Source organism: Diadema setosum, chromosome 8 (genome assembly GCF_964275005.1).
Source record: "Diadema setosum chromosome 8, eeDiaSeto1, whole genome shotgun sequence".
Taxonomy (NCBI): domain Eukaryota; kingdom Metazoa; phylum Echinodermata; class Echinoidea; order Diadematoida; family Diadematidae; genus Diadema; species Diadema setosum.
Window position 1 is genome coordinate 15,742,331 of NC_092692.1, and position 17,572 is coordinate 15,759,902.

Here is a 17,572-nt window from a genome sequence, read left to right on the forward strand (position 1 = left end):
TGCCTCCCATGAAAAAAGTAGAGAAATAAGAAGTATTATTTGATGAACTTAAACGAAGGGGCTATTAGCCCTCCTTTCTTTCAAGGGGGCAGGTAACACTTGAAAACAAATAAACAAGTAGAATGCAATTTAGTTGCATCATTAACAACATTGTATGCGTGAAAAGAACAGAATTTGGGGACGTGAAATATTTAGAAAGGTAATATGGAAGTATGTAAAACACTATAATGTGTAATAACAATGAATAATTATTACATTAATTGGATAAATATAGTAATTTACTGCCTGGCCATTTGACACTTACATGAATTAGTATAGTTGGATTGACACTTGGACAATTGTTAATATATGTAATAACATTATATATATATATATATATATATATATTATGTATACTGGGCAAATGATGTAATGATTTATTGCTTATTGACACTTAAACACCCAAAATTACGTAAGTAGTTTGTATCCTGGATAAATAGAAAAATTACTATAGTTGGATCAAATCAAGAAATCAGAAATTTTATGGTGATTACTAGATTTTTGTCAGATAGTTCTGACAAATCACCCAAATTTGTTGTAAATATAACTATATTGTAACTTGTTTACTGTTAGTATCATTGTGCAAGTCTTTCATTATCTGCCATGTGTCCAGAATAGGACTATATGGACCTGCTTTATATAACATGTTCTTGCTTTGTTTTGTTTACCAATAAAGACATGCATACAACAAAACGTGTGTGTGTGTGTGTGTGTGTGCGTATCACAAAACTTGAGTCAATCTACGAATAACAGAAAGGCTAGGGAACTTAGAGCATAGTTTGAACTAATTTGTGAGCATGTAAATATTGGCGTATTGGCGTATTTACATTAATAAACCTTTGAATTGAAGCCGGAAATGTTTGCGCAAAATTGTTTGCTTTGATGTCTAGAGCTAAGTTGTTTAAGGCCTTTGTTATCAACTTATTATGATATATATATATATATATATATATATATATATATATGGAATAAATTTGTCGTATTTTTTTATGTTTTGCCATTGTATATAGATAAGTAAAATTCAATATTCAAGATAATTCCTTATGCAAGAACGGCCCAAGCCTAAATTTTGGCTATCATCTTTGCAGACACCTTGCGAAGTAATGCAAATGTATATACTCGAATTATTGTTGTTTTGCTATATACACATTTAAATCTGTATATAAATGAAATTCATTCAAACATTACTATTCATATACATATATATGTATGTATATATATATATATATATATATATATATATATAGCCTATTTTCGAAAACAGAAGTGTATAGGGAACTGAAAGATGAGTGAGCACAGTTTGAAGTAATCTCTGAGTATGTAAATATTTGCGTACTAATATTCTGAAGCCGGAAAAGTTTGCGCAAAACTGTGTTAACTTTTTTTGTTTGCTTTGATGTCTATACAGCCGGGAAAAGAAGAGAGAAATTAGGTGAAACATAAGTGTACACACAAACACGAATATACAAGCAAACGTACATACACAAGTAACTCTTTTGAGTTTGAGTCTATGACGAAAAATTCATTTGTATGGTTCTGAGTGATAGATGGACGGTTCACCCAGTTTTTTTTTTCTGTAAAACACAATCACAGATGAAATCCTCGACGTCAGCATTTGGCAACGCGGCAAATGATAATTCATCATCAGTATCATTATTACCACTGCACGATCTGCTATGTAACATATCCCTAATGGGATTTACAGATAAAAGAAACATTAGGAAAACTACTGAACAATTATCATTATTCCTCACTCTCCCATAATCAAGGTAATGAGACAAAGTTCACTTGAAATTACTTTGCATATCTTATAATTTATGTGCCTACCTTATCTCTTTTCAGCATCTTTCATGTACATTTATTATATTGATTAAGATACTAAAAAAATAACAATAAGCAGGTCTTAACCAATAATCTTGTCTAACGTTCTAAATTAGTCCATGCTTTGCTTAAGACTAGCATTGTCTTTTGATGATTTTGATGCTCGTATAAGTTCATCATCAAATAATGTGGTGTATAGACCCTACTAACAATATTTCTTTGAGTTTACTTGTATACCATTTTCAGCGTTTGCTATTGCCTTAAAAGTTTACTTCTTCAATTTTAGAAGAAATCAATTAAAGAGAAATCGATATCGTGCAATTTCATCCATAGCAGCAAAACTACATAAAATGGCCCCTGCTATCATAAACCTACACAAAAAGCACTTTGACACATACAATCAGCGTTAAATATTGCCTTTATTTCTTTTTCTTTGCTAAGCAGTGTAACGAGAGGGAGAATTTTTTTTTGTATTTTACACAAATTTCATGCTTTGACCAAAGTCTCTGCAAGAATCTTCACTCATCCTAGCCCCCCCCCCCAAAAAAAAAAAGAAAATTAAATATCTAAACAAAATTGTCTATATTGGTGAGAACAATAGTCGCAGCCCATGCGGTCAAGGTATATACAGGGTGATTATAATCAACGCAAACAGGTCAAATGTGACTAAACAAGTACACCCCTTATCGCTCGCCCCATTCAGGTGACTATAGAAATAGTCAGCAAACCGCATCAACCAGACACATTGTGCCATAAGAAGAAGAAGAAGAAGTGCTATGAAATTACCCAATTATTTACCTGAACAATCGTTAGCACACTTACCTTCCATCAACAAAAGCAACTTCTTGAGTATCAAAATCTCCTTCAGCAGGCATTTAAGGATGAAGTAGTAAAATGATACTATTCTCTTTTTAACACTTTCAGATTATTGTGTACATCCCATAATGGATTCCAAATACATAGCTATTATGTCGCAATACCTAACGTTAAGAAAGTTATGTAACATTGCATTTGAGAAGGTGATATTATTATGCTAAATTTTTTTTTCCGCTGTTTTGAAAGCATGCCTTAGTTCTTTACTCCAGATCTTTGCTGAGGATGAAGATGGTTGTAAAACATTGTTGTGTTAATTTGGCAACTAGATCACAGTGACACATGGTGAATTCCTGTTTCTGATTGAGCATCAGTCCAAGCAAACATAATCCCTGTGCTATAATTTATTGTGGTTTATTCTTTAAATACAAATAATCTATAAAGCACAGCTTATTGAATAATTATGACTGCATAACTGCCAGTATATATTGTATAAAATATTGTATATATTGTGTGGTAAAACAGCTAGGTATATTTACAAATATCAAGCCAGTCTGGAGTTCAAAATCAGAATCAAATGTTACATCAACGGGAGACATTGTTTTCTTTACCACTAGCAGCAATAACCTATAAGCAGCAGTACATATACACGCACGCCAGGTCCACCAGCGGTGGTCAGTCTGCCTCCAAGTTAATGAAGCATCAAATTAATCAACCGATCACGAATTGTTCATTTTTTCAATTATAGAGAAAGAATTGCATTGAATCATGGCTCAGTCGTACCACACATTATGAGGAAAGAGTAATAAGCTGAATAAATATGAACGCTGAGTTGGTAAGTATCGATATTCTTGAGTGGAATTCAACGAAATTGAGGCCTACACTTCCAAGACAGTGTATTCATCTCCATGTGAAAAATGAGAAAAACGTACGTACATACAACTCATTGTGATGATGATGGTTAGCTGTATTTTCATCAAAAACTTACAAAACGATGCCGAATGCAAAGTTAATATTAACCTTGCCCCGGTACGTTTATGAAACCGCAGATTATTATGGCTACCAAGATAGACATGGTATTTTCTGGAGTTTGTATTGTAATTTTAAAAAAAAGAGTAACGATGACCGAAGGTTTATAGGTTATCGTTGGACGCTGCTTGTGATTCTTACATGTTATGAATACCGTCCAATATTTGCTATCGTTTGCCTTTATCTTGAGCCATCTACAAACAGTTGCAACAGTGCAAGGCAGTGATGCCCTCTTCCAAGCGGTAAAATATATATCATAGCAGATCACGTGTCTGCAGGATTAGGGCGCTCACGTGTCGGGAACAACGTGCCTTGTTCGGCTTTAAGCTTCATCTCCAGCCACCAATCTCCCACATGCTCACAAACCTCGCACCATGGATGTCGTCCCGCAACTCACCGTCCTCGTAACCATTGGTTACCTACTCACCCTCTTCTTCAATTTCCAAGCGGGCATTGGACCAAACTCCGAGCTATCACTTGGTGAGTCAATTAAGACTATTATTTTAGCCAGGTAAAAGGAATCAGAGAAACTCAAACGACTCTAAAACCATCTAATGTATTTGTGATGGACGGTGGTCACTAGAACATCGTCAGGACAAAACAAAAATGCTTGTTTCTGTCCACCCCCACCCCCTTCCACCACTCCTCTTTCTCTAACTCTCCCTCTCTTTCTCGTATTCTTTTGAATGTTTGATAAAGGTCTGTTTCGAAACTCAATCGGCAACCTCTCCGACAAGTACACGACGCCAGTCACCCCGGCGGGCTACACCTTCGCCATTTGGGGTCTGATCTACAGCTCGTTTGCAGCATGGCTTGTCTACTTGATCACCACTCTTTTCCGGTCCAACGCTAAGGGCCCTGTTTACCTCAACCCACCAGTTATCAACGAGGCATTCCTTGTTGCCATGTTTCTTAACCTTACCTTCAACGTAACCTGGCTGTTCGCCTGGGATCGGACTACGTTCATTTTGTCTCTGATTGTCCTGTACCTCATAACCATCTCCCTATATGTCGCCCTTTCGATCAACGCAACACGTGTCTACCAATACATCTTTGTCTTCCGGGAATTCGGACGGTAAGACATTCATAATTCGCCAAAGTTGTAACTAAGGATATTACATACAATTGAGGGATGACGACGTTGATATGAATATTGATTTGTGAATTATAGTGAAATTGACACTACTACTTTGACTGCTGTGGTACTGCTACAACTGTAAAAATAATAATAATATCTATACTGATGATAATGATCATGTAAACAATCATCATGTTCAATGACAGGCAAACTTTCACCTCTAAGCGTTTAAGCTGTTCATAGCATATATCATAATACACATAGATTGTTTAAAAGTAGGGAATCCCATTTGCATGTCTTAAATGAAGAGTTGTATAAATACAGTGGTATGTTGAAGAGAGTATCATTTTAGAAACTCCCATGAAGTATTGAAAGTGGAAGGTAACATTTAATACATTTTTATTGACCGTTAGATTTTGAATTGAATTTTTTTCGGGGCTCACCGTAAATTCCAGTACATTACTAGGCTACCTTTGCAGACCCATGCACTGCATGTGTGTCCATCATGTATATTTTGTGAAGAAAGTTCATCAAAACTTACAGACATTTCTATAGACATACATTCTTGCCACACACTCTATATGTTATTACATCAGCTCTTATACTTTTAGATTTGTGTTTATAGATAAAAAATACAGAAGACTGCAACAAAAAGGCTTAAGTGTGGCTGACACACAGAACTAGTGAGTAGTTGAGTTTTGTGCATTATTCAAATTGTAGATAACTGTTGACTTCCAAATTTCTCAGCAGTGGCCTAAACAAGTCCCCTGAGGTTCATATTTAATGTTTTGCTGCATTTTGGGAGGTCTGTAAAAAGTATCTCCTACCTTTAAGGTTAATAAGGTTTTATGATTGCCAAACTCCATGCGATTATTTCCTTTATGTTTGTTTGCTTGGCTGATTGGATGTTGTGTGCCTGTGTGTGTTTTCAAAGCGAACAAAGGACACTGCATGGTTGATGTAGACCGTTTCTGTAATGTTCAAGTTCTATGCAAGCTTTGTCCACAAAAGATTGTCTTGATATTAACCACAAAGCTTGCCGTAGGCTTGCCTTACCTAGCAACTACTGATGAATGCTACATAAATCCCTGCCTTTTAGAAACTTAAAGGACAGGTTCACCGTCAAAATACATGTGAATTGAGAGAATGCAGCAGTATTAATAGGACACATCGGTCACTTTGTCGGTGAAAGTTTCGTGGCAAATCAGACAGTCCTTTCAAAAGTTTTCATTATTTTTTTAAGTTTCAGTGCCGCCATCGCTGGATGAGAAGACAACTACAGCTTGTGGTGTCACATGTGCAGAACGATGATATCATAAAGAAATAATATAAAGAAAATTCATCATGCTTCACTTTTCTCTCATAATGAAAGAACACTTGACTTGTTTCTTTTAGAAGGCAAGGGGAATAGTATTATCCTTAACATACGTTAGTGACAAGTGGAGGGATTTTTTTTTATTAACATTTTGAGAAATTCTCTTTATATTTTCCTTACATCGTTGAACGCATGTGACATCACAAGCTGTAGTAGTCTTCTCATCCAGCAGTGACTGCGCAGAAATTTAAAAATTAGTAACTTTTGAACGGATTGTCCGATTTTCCTCGAACCGTAGTTTCACTGGTGTGTTTTACTAGTATTGCTGCATTTACTCAATATTGCACATGTATATGAAGGTGGACTTGTCCTTCAATGGGAGGGAGCAAGTGAATGAAATGGTCTGTGACTAGACTGTAGGAAAAGAAATATACAGAAACAGTCTATTGCTTAACTAGGGAATGTGATTTGGTTTTTTCGCCAGATTCGATCTTTGGGCGAACCGTGTGCTCGTCCAGAATGGTGTCGCCCTCTACGCCACCTGGACGACTGTGGCAACTAAGGTCAATCTCTCCGTCACGTTGATATACATCTTCGGTATTGATGAGTAAGTAACACTCTCTTCGGATAAAACAAATATAATGAACGTTAAACTATGGATATAATGTGACGTCATCATCTGTTGCAATCTACAGACGATGGCGTCAACAAATGATCAACAACTCTTTAGTCCCTCACAGGTATTTTTAACATAAGAATTTTGTTCTGATTTTCCATTTAAGATGGTTATGTTGTTGGAATGATTAGACATAAGGGATATTCCTTGCAAGAAGGTTACATATCGTTAATGAACTTTTCACAATTGTATTTTTCTCATAAAAATTGGTGTAGAAATGTCGACGAAAGACAAAAATCAAATTAAGGATTAAGTGCAACATTGATAAGGCATTAACGGAATTCTGGGATGTCCAGGAGTGATGATAGTATAGGATATACATAAAGGACAAAATATTGCGATGAACGTATGAAGACACCTCGGACAAAAAACAAACATATAGACCAAGACCTGCTGGTTTCACATTATTCCGACTCATCTTGTGCGAGAAAGAAGTGTTGATATTACCGTATCTCAACCTTTTTTTTAATGAATTCCTTGTATCTATTAACAGGGTAACAACGGTGTATGTCTGTCTCTTGATACTGGCCACCGAACTCATCACGTACTTCATATTCGATTGCTTCATCTACGACCGCTACTCGCGGTACATCCTCATCGTCTACCCCGCCGCCATGTGGTCGCTAGGTGGCGTCCTCGTCGCCAACATTAGTGAACCGTCCAGCGTTCAGGCGGTGCTGGCGTCATCTCTCTTCGCACTTACCTTCGTCTTTTTCGTTATCAAGACGGTGCTGGTGATCATCCGCGATCCCGTCTACGTTGTCGCCAAGCTCAACGGCTCTGATAAATCAGTTTACTCCCGCTTGGTCTAGAAGCATCATGCGAAGATCTGCAAATGACGGAAATACGTTAGGTTCTCAACAAAAAAAAAAAAAAAGAGGACCAAGCGGAAGAAAAACTCTGTGTAGCGGTGATCAAGAGCTGTTAACTCATGGCAACTATTAGAGCCTGGTCCGATCGGCTACCTCGTAGACTACTTAGAGGGTGTATTTCCTGCTGGTTTCACATTTCGACAATATACCAGCCTTGAACACTATTACGTTTCCTTCACGTATATTGGAAGAACTGAGACGGTAATTTGGGAAGAAAACCCTTTTCCCCCATAACATGGAAACGTCATGAATTGAATTTCCATGTCTCCTTATTTATGCTTCTTTGAATCGGAAGGCAAAACTTACAGGACAGAGTATCAAGAAAATTCCGAAAGCTGAAATAGGGAGCTCTATAGAACTGAAAGCTTTTAATAATACTAATAATAATACACAGTCGCAGACTTTTCTTGCTGATTTGTGACACTCCGTATCTGCATGATTGTTGTAGTTAGAACTTTCCTACGTCGAATCGATTATTTTCCCTCTCATATTTTCCTTTGTGTGACGTATTTGAATTCTAACAGGCTTGTAGAACAATGCATCCATGCTAACGGGGGTAGAGGGATATTAGACAAATAAGCAAGAAAACTATAATAAAAAATGTCAACAGTCTCCAGATTAGCAACTATAACTTCCGTTATTATAAAAAAATTCACACCTCACATCGATAAGAATCTATGATGACTTTGTTCAGGGTTGAACTTATACTTTTTCAAAGTCATTAAAAAAAGGCTCCGGGAGAACGTCGTCGTGTAATAGAATGTACATGATGTGATTGTGTCTTTTCCTCTTCTTGGAATACAAATAACTGTAAAACAATTCATATCTGTGCCTGATTATCAAGTCCGTCTGAAAATTTGACTTCCAGTTTGACTCGTGCTCTATCTGTTACAGTAGACGTTACTACAATTTCGAGTTTACGAATGAAATGTTAAAAGCTTTTCCGATATGAACTACTGTATTTTCTCAGCAGTTTCCTAGTTCTTTTTAATTCAAAAGTTAAATGACGTAGACATTTTGGTAATACTTAATGAAAAGGAAACAGCCTATCATATGAGAATTTAGCACTATTTAATTCTTGGTAGTTCATTCCTTTATTTGTGTTAATTATTGATTTAAAATGGTACAATTGTCTCTTTTAAATTCTTTCTCAGCGAAATGGTAAGCACAATCACTGTCAGTATAGCCTGTGATTTATCTGTTGTATCTTTTCCATATTGTATTTCATCCTTATCTAGAATGCTATCTATGTATAATTTCAGTGTCTGTGGTCTGAATTGATTATATGTAAAATGCACAAAGAATATATTATTACATGTTGTATTTTCATTTCTTTGTTCTTCATTGTCCTGTTCTCGATCATAGACTTTAAGAGATAGAGGAAGAGAGATAAAGAATAAGGAGAAAGAGGAGAGAGACATATATATATATTTTATAACTTCAATGTATCTCGGAAATAAACCATGAAAGGACAGATTGAACTGAGACTATATACGCAATCCGATCATTTTAAGGTTGCATGTTATTTCAGAATTCAAGGTGAACCGTGAACAGTACAGGGAAACAGAAATAAATAGAATGTAAATAGTGTGAAATGACTAGTTTGATATTATGATATATTATGACGTGCACAGAAAATATTCTGAAGATACCCAGTTCTATTATACTAACATCCTTTCATTTGGAAGAATCCAACGTGACACCATCCGCAATTAACATTCCTTAAAATGGTACGATTATCTGAGAATAGAGGAATATTGTAACCAAATGAGAGGTCCATTCAAAACACATACATGAAGACGAAGCAAGCATACACACGCACGTGCTTACACTCCTAGAAGTAACACTTAAAAGGTGGAAAAAAACAACAACAACTGATGATTCTATACGTTACGGAATAAACTAACACATTCACTAACTCGTGACGTCACGCAGAAAATAAAAATGAGACATTCATATTTTGCGGATGTTAATCGTTGGAAAGCATCTTTGATATCAATCCACGTTTCACCTACATTTAGAGTGGTATACTACCTCTTGTTCCGTATACTACCTCTTGATCGTCCAAACTTCCATTCAATAGAGAGCTTTAGATTTTCGCGACGGGGACGTTCAGAGGGGGAAAACTATTCTGAGCATGCGGAGAATCGCGTATCAAAGTCGATCTATTCATAGCTCATGTCGTTTTCACCACGCGTTCTGGGCTATTTTTACGTCCGCTCAATCACGAAGTAGAGAGCTACTTCATGCATCGATCATAATGAATATGGGGGGGGGGGGCGCCATTTTATTTTTAAAGGTTGTGTCTCAGCGCAATCTAAAGCTACTTTTCAGCACGACGCAGGGAAGAGGAGAACGTCCAGCTCAAGCGTCGTCTCAAACGTCCGCCCCGCAAATCTAAAGTTCCCTAATACACCACTTCCATGACGAATTGAGGGATCGGATGTGAGGCGAGAATCGCAGAGGAGTGAGTCCAGGAAAGTCTTGCGGATCTGATTATCCAGTCAAAAGTGTTAAGAATGTTTGCACTTGAACTGAATTGCTCACTTAGTCACAATTTAAAATGCTTCTATACTGAGTGTGCACTCCCACCTCGCAGAAGACTTTCATAAAGCCCAGTTGCCTCCTGAACAATGTATTCCTTCTCATCATATTGTCATGTGCTCGTTGTTATTGAGTCATGCACCCTTGCATATAGTTAAATTTAAGGGTTATATAATCAACTTTAAGGGTCATATAATCAACTTTAAGGGAAGAATTTTATTCATTCATAGTTCTATTTCACTGGAGATGTTAAAAGCGTGAACACCTTGTTGTTTAGTTCTGATATTCTTACATACCAACTAACCAATGGGGTTGCAACTATTCTGAGACCTATTTCAGATACGAAAAGATGAGCTATCGAACACAAAGTTCTCATCTTCACGTGCAAAATATAACAGATATATAGGCAGCTCGTCTTGTCCATCCTCATGCAGTTTAAACAGAAAAGTAGTATAGATTTCCTCGTGATAATGAAGTGAGCTGCATGGTTGCCTTGTCCTTGTCCTTACTGAAACTTACAAGACGATGTCGTACAGAGTTAATCATTAACCTTGCCCCGGTACGTTCATGAAACAGCGGGTATATCAGCTCCTGAGCTCCAGTGTTTATGTAGTTCCTAAAAAGAATCACCTTCGATCGAGTAAGTAACAGCGATGATCAGAGACGTACAGGTTATCGTATCGTAGTTGTGATTCTTACGTATTAGAATACTGTGCATTAAACCCTGCATGACCATTATCTTGAGCCATCTACAAACAGGGCAAGGTAGCATCCACCAATTCCAAGCTGTGAGAATTTTTAATAAGCTCATCACTTGTCGGGAACAACGTGCCTTGTTCGGCTTTAAGTGAGATCTCTCGCCATGAAGCTCCCAAATGCTGACAAACCTTGAACCATAGATGTCGTTCCTCAACTCGCGATCCTCATATACGAAGTTATCTATACTCGCCCGCTTCTTGAACTGAATTGAACTGAATTGAATTGAATTGAATTGAATTGAACTGAATTGAATTTAATTCACTTGAATTGAATTGAATTGGATTGAATTGATTTGAATTGATTTGAACTGAATTCAGTTGAATTGAATTCAATTGAATTCAACTCAATTCAATTCAGTTCAACACAAGTTCATTCAATTCAATAATAGACAAAATGTTCCTGATCAAAAAAAGTGAATTAATAGATAAAATGAAACGCTGATTCAGTAGGTTAATATGCCACAAATTATTCTAGTCTAATCGCAACGGGGATCTTGCCCGCTTTGCGTTACTACTTTGGGAAAAACCGGAGGAAGATAACCGCCAAGACACCAAGCATGATGACGATTTGGAGGATTCCGAACTTTGGACCTGTCACCTCACGTTCCTTCGTCGACGCCCGGCCTTGTCTGGCTTTGTACGGCTTGTAGACACGTTGCCTCACTGTCATGATGTGCTCGCGTGCTCCCGCCCAACGATGGTTGCCAACGAGACGATAGTGGGCGGGGACGTAGGGACCGAAGATGTAGTGGTAAGCAAGGACCGGATCAGTTAGAAGTAGCACGAAGAAGGTTGGGCTTGGCGCCGATATCACTGGCGATTTCATCCAAGTATGGCATGACGTCAATCTGTGATGAACGGCAGGGAGTATTTTCAAACAGTGTATGAACTCGAATGCATTTATACTGATATAAAAAGCAGGGCACACTGATGCGTAAGAAGCCCAATATGATGCAGCGTTAATTTATCATGGTGGCAGTGAAATAAATTTTGCCGATGACATATAGTGATGTATGTAAACTAAAATCGTGCACAACTGAGTATGCACTGTTAATTTTGTGGCAGTGTATAACCTTTATTAGATCAGTGTTTCCCCGATACCAACGTCTGTGGTTGTACTTAAAGAATGCGCTGTAACGAAAGCAACTCTTTTTTTTTTCTTGCTCCCAAATCACTCATTCATGTCATGAGAATTGATACGGTATGATTGACCTAATGGAGTTCCCTTCCATGTTCATTAATTATTAATGCTCTTACTACCTAGAAAAAAAAAATCATTCATTCATATCCAATCCGTACCTGCAATAATATTCATTTAGATAACCCAAGAATCCTGGTGGCTCAAAAATCCTTAAGACACAACGGATCTGATGTATAGGCTGCTCTTTTTAATCATCATCTGAAACAATTCAAATCCTTCTTAAAACCTTTAATAAGAAAGTTATTTATGATGATAGATAAAGATTGTTCGTAGATGAATAGTGGTATTTGTATTTATATAGAAAATATATTGAAATATAACTAAGAAAAAAATATATAGATAATTTTTTATCCCTTTAGATATGATATTATGATCCCTTTAGATATGATTATATCTTTTGTAAGTAAAATCAAATCATTGTGGTATCTAAATGAGTTATTTAGTTTGTTTGTAAAATTAAATTTTACTCAGAAAAATCATATTTCACGAAATTCTCTGTGTTATCGATGTATTTTTGTTTCTACGTTGTATTCTGAACAAAAAAGGTTGCAGAAATTATTTGAAATTGAAACTCAAAATGAAAACAAAACTGAAACATCATTCATTGTTATCATCGTTATCATTATCGCAGTCGCCAGTAGCAATAAATGGACGAGTCTGTGATCATTATATACCTCGAGTGTATGACGCGGGGATTTCTTGTAGCGCTTGTCCATGGCCTCCTGTGTGCGTCTGATGTGCGCCATCATTTGGGCCTTGGTTGGAAGCTGATTCTCACCTGTCGGGAAATAAATGTTTCCGTTCATATAAAAAACGACATTCTTAAAGAGGGTTCCTCACTGAGCGAAGAATGTTTGCGACGTTGCGAATTTTAGCAAAATTTTGTTTCGTGAAAAGTTGCATTCCAATTCGTACACAGTCTAAGTCAAAGTCGCAAACAGCTTTCATTTTCAGTTTTTCTTGTCGAAAAAAAAATGTATATTTGCGACGAGTTGCGGCAAGAAATACTGTCTGGAAATTGTATTACAACTGTTAACGAACTTGATTGCAACTGTTTATGAACCCTGGAGAAACCGAAGTTTCACAAAGTTCCAAAAAAAAATTCGGCGCTCAGTGAGATCGTCAAAAGTTATCCCATGTGGACGATGGACATCATTCAAGTCACTGTCAAACGGATTTTCCTCTCTGTATACATTTTGAACAATTATCACCCAGTAGAGCTTATATCATCTAAAATTCTAAGCGATTACATAACTGCGATTAATCGCATGTTGGGTCACAATTTAATTGATTGGCAGCACTAGTATGCATCATGACCAAATACAACCATAACCAATTTGTTACAAAACAAATAACTTACCATTAGAGAAATCGCAAATCGATCCTTTGTAATCAAGGAAATTACTAGATGTTGAATTCTCGTGGTGTTTATATCGCTCATATCTTACTGTATTCATCTCTGTGACGTAAGAACAATTTCTTTGATTTATTCATATTTTATACAATATGTTAATCACGTTTCCTTGTTTCGTGTTTATGTGTGTATATTTCTTTTTGTCATTATATCGTGTGTGTGTTTTTTCTATAGGGCAATCTGCCTATAGTTTTGCTTGATGAACAATTCTTCGACTAGTTTCTTAGTTATTTCTTATCAGGAGACTGTTAACTGAAAGCCCCACTTTTTAGCAGTCCCCTCCACATTTCCTGCAATTTTGATTTTGTATTTGTCATAAAAGTCATAATATTTATCGTATTTCAGTGGACAGTATTTTCCTTGATTACATTGTTGTACTAATATAGCGTCATTATGTGTATTCATATTCTGGTTTTTTGCCATTGTATTTTTGTTGGAAATGAAATGAAGGAAACGAAAAGGGAGATTTAGATCAAAACATTGAACAATCTGCTGAAAATGATTTGGGGTAACTATTTTGGTAACGGCAGATGGGTACTAGTAACCTTTGAGCACCCTTGTCGCCCAACGCATCTGCTGCTCAGATGCGGGGAATATGGGGCCCAGGGGCTGAATCAGACCAAGCACTGCCAAGGTTGGGTGCATATGGTGCGGAGAAAAGACATACCGATACATTTCAACGCGGTTGTCATTGACCGGAAGCACGGGAGAGGAGAGGAATGGGAAGGAGATCTTGTAGCCTGTTGCCATGACTGTCACACATGTACACATTAGTAGTTATGTACATGTATCAAGGCTGTATGCATGGTTGTTTTAATGTGTATGTACACAGGTTGACCAAATTAATGGAGAACATTCTATCTGGTATGGATTATAGTACATACAGGCTGACCAGATCAGTGGAGAATTTTCTTGGTGGTATACAATGTAACTATACAGTACATGCATGTGACAGGAAATACATTATAGCTCACTCAATCTAGAATGATTTCACCCATTCCAGAATGTTCTAGGAAGTGCTAACATATTTGGCTGAGTGAGGCACTGTCCCTGTAGCCCAATGTAATTGGTAGTTATTTTTGGCAATGATGTTATGCCCATAGTTAGGCAGTGAGTCATCCAGGATTCCTGGAACTTGGACTTGCTAATATGTTCAAGTGTGTGGCCCCAGGTTGGAGAAAATTACAGAATGTACTAGAAAGGGGTGAATGGATATAAAAGCCGGAGAAATTCTGTAGTAGGCAAAGTACCTAACACCACTGCTCTGAGAGTTACGTCACTTCTTGCTCTGAAGCAACTTGTTATAGTCAGTCCTGTGTCACCTGCTGACCTGTTATGTTTGTGGATACAAGGCCTGGGAGACATTTTGCCTGCAGAGAATTAATTTGCCTACATTGGAGATAGACTCCATATTTTAATGTCAACGGACATTGCTACGACAAAGCTGTGACGGGCTGGATTCCTAGCTGGACAATATAAAGTCAGTCATCATTTAACGCCTCGACTGGACGTGGTCGTTATAACGTTGGATTCTGCACATTTCGCTGTGAACATTATACCATGGACATAATATCGTGGATTTTACCCCGGATCTATACCGTGGACTATCGTAACCTGCGCCTCTGGAGTTACGTCGGAGGAATCATTCATCGGCACGTCAAGGATTATTCATTTGTGCATCGAACATCTTATTTGGACCTTTTCAAAGGATTACCTGATTTCAGATACGTGTAAGTGATTCCACTACTGATTTAAAATGGCTTTATTGATCATTATTGTACTGATGTGAAAACCGATTACGAGTCTGTACCCACAATATCACTGTTAATAAACCGCCTGCTGAACATTAGTTGATTGTTTCTTTTGTGCGATCATTCTCAAGTGATTTTGGTCGTAACAATGACGACGAGATCGATGTTATCCTCCGCGGTGCCGTCTTCGAACACAACTCCGGTCGTGGTGAAGCGACGGATGTTTGGCTTGACAGTGACCAGGCCATTCATGATACAGCCCGGAAGGTCATCGTTGACGGTTGGGTGAGCGGCAGTGATGGCGAAGTCCGGCTTAAGACCAATAAGTTCATGGTCCACACGTTTCCTAGAAATACGGTGATGGAGTTACAGCGTCTTTGTCATATGCCATTATGTAGAAAGAGAGAGAGAGAGAGAGAGAGAGTTCCAACGTGGGTGATACTTAGCTATAGTTTAACAAATCACTTCACTGCACATAAACCACATAGCACTTGTCAATCCTTATCTTTTCGGAAAAGTAATGAGGCTCGTGTCACCGATTCACCCTAGCCCTGTACACTATGCTTCTACAACCTGTATGTAAAAGACCCCATTCCACTGACCATCGAAGGCTCATCTGATCCCCAACGTGCAGAAATTTCAGCATTCCGGTGAGATCTGCGCCGAGAAATGTATCATGTTTGGGGCCTTGTTTCTGGCAAATCCGATAAAAGATCTCAACTCGATCAGGGTCATCGAATGAAAGACTGGTAGCCGTCCGATTATGCCAGCCGTATCATTGGCGGCGTCCTATTCATCTAACACTAAATCGACCCTTTCGACAATGGACCGACACCAATCCGATCAATTATCCGACAAAATTTATATATTTTGTGTATTACATTGTTATTGTAATTGTATTGGCAAAAATGTGATACTTCTATAGGAAAATGAAGTTCGTTTTCAATTGAATTGATTTGGATTGAAAACTAGAAATGTCGCTACGGCGACTGGTATGCCTCCGCCATAATGCATGGTTCTCCTTTAAGGTCTATAGAACAATGTCTTGACAATGTGTGACGACAGTTTCACATAATTGGCTGAATATTAAAATGACAGCTTTGTCATAAATGTGCTTAATGTTGACTTTCCTTGAACTAGGTTTAATTGGATGAATGACTAAATTGTCAGAATACAGGTATTTGGGAATTTGAGGATTTTTACTTGACCTCTGACCCTTTTATATGTTTATGTATTGAGTAATTTTCAAGGCATGGAGAAAAAGTGTAATTTCAGTATTAAATGGTAAACCTGGGCTTTGACCCTTGACCTTTGACCTTAAAATTCCAAAGAGAATCGCTGTTAGGTAGAACATGCATGAATATGTAATAAATTTCATGATGATACCTTGAGTTACTGAAATTTAGCACGTACTTTCCCTTGATCTTTGACCTTTTGGCAAGAAACTTCCCACGGAATATATATTGGGTAATACATAATATATCAAGTTTCAGGAAAAATCCTGCAGGCATTGCATAAATATGAGGGAAGTACTGATATTTTGAGGAGTTGATCTTGACCTTTGACCCAGAACTTTGACCCATGACCCCCAATTCCCTAGATAATCACTGCCAGTCAGAACATGCATATAAGCTAAGTTCCACAAAGATACCTTGAACTATTTGCGAGATACGGAGAAAAACGTGAAATTCCAACATTTTGACTTGACCTTTGACCCTTGACCTTTGACCTCATGACCTGAAACTCTTCTCTGGAGAATCTTTATTTGGTATCACATATAGTACATACATAAACTAAGTTTCAAGAAAATACCTTTAGGCATTGCATGGATATGGGGGAAATCGTGAAATTTTTTGCATTTGACCTTGACCTTTTGACCTTTTACCTTGAGCATGTGCACCCAAAAGTTGATAGGCACAACTTCGCCCACTCATACATATATACATGCCAAGTTTCATTTGGATACCTCAAATGGAGGCATTTAAAAAAAAAATGAAAACGAAACTTACAATGTATAAGTAAAACCCACAAGGTTTCCACTGGGAATGGGTTAATTTTTCAAAAAGGGATGGGGACTCACAGAGGGAATGCTTTTGATGTTTTAATATACATGTATCATTCAATATGTGATTAAGTTAATGGCTACTGGTGCATGACCACTGAAAGGCCATTATTTAGAACATTATTTACTGTCCGTAGACAGGGACTGTAAATGTAGATATGAATGACTCTACCTCCATCTATGACGATGGTGAGCAATT

General features: G+C 37.4%; 1 protein-coding gene and 1 pseudogene across 1 annotated transcript; one reads left to right on the plus strand and one right to left on the minus strand.

Moving 5' to 3' along the window:
• The first annotated feature begins 4,076 nt into the window (after window positions 1-4,076).
• Window positions 4,077-7,583, plus strand: LOC140232349 (uncharacterized). The gene is made up of 4 exons (XM_072312477.1): window positions 4,077-4,182; window positions 4,402-4,777; window positions 6,580-6,702; window positions 7,265-7,583. The coding sequence occupies exons 1-4, from the start codon at window positions 4,077-4,079 to the stop codon at window positions 7,581-7,583; spliced, it is 924 nt and encodes a 307-aa protein (XP_072168578.1).
• Window positions 7,584-11,456: 3,873 nt separating this feature from the next.
• On the minus strand, window positions 11,457-15,957 carry LOC140232092 (flavin-containing monooxygenase 5-like; annotated as a pseudogene).
• Between the last annotated feature and the right edge of the window lie 1,615 nt (window positions 15,958-17,572).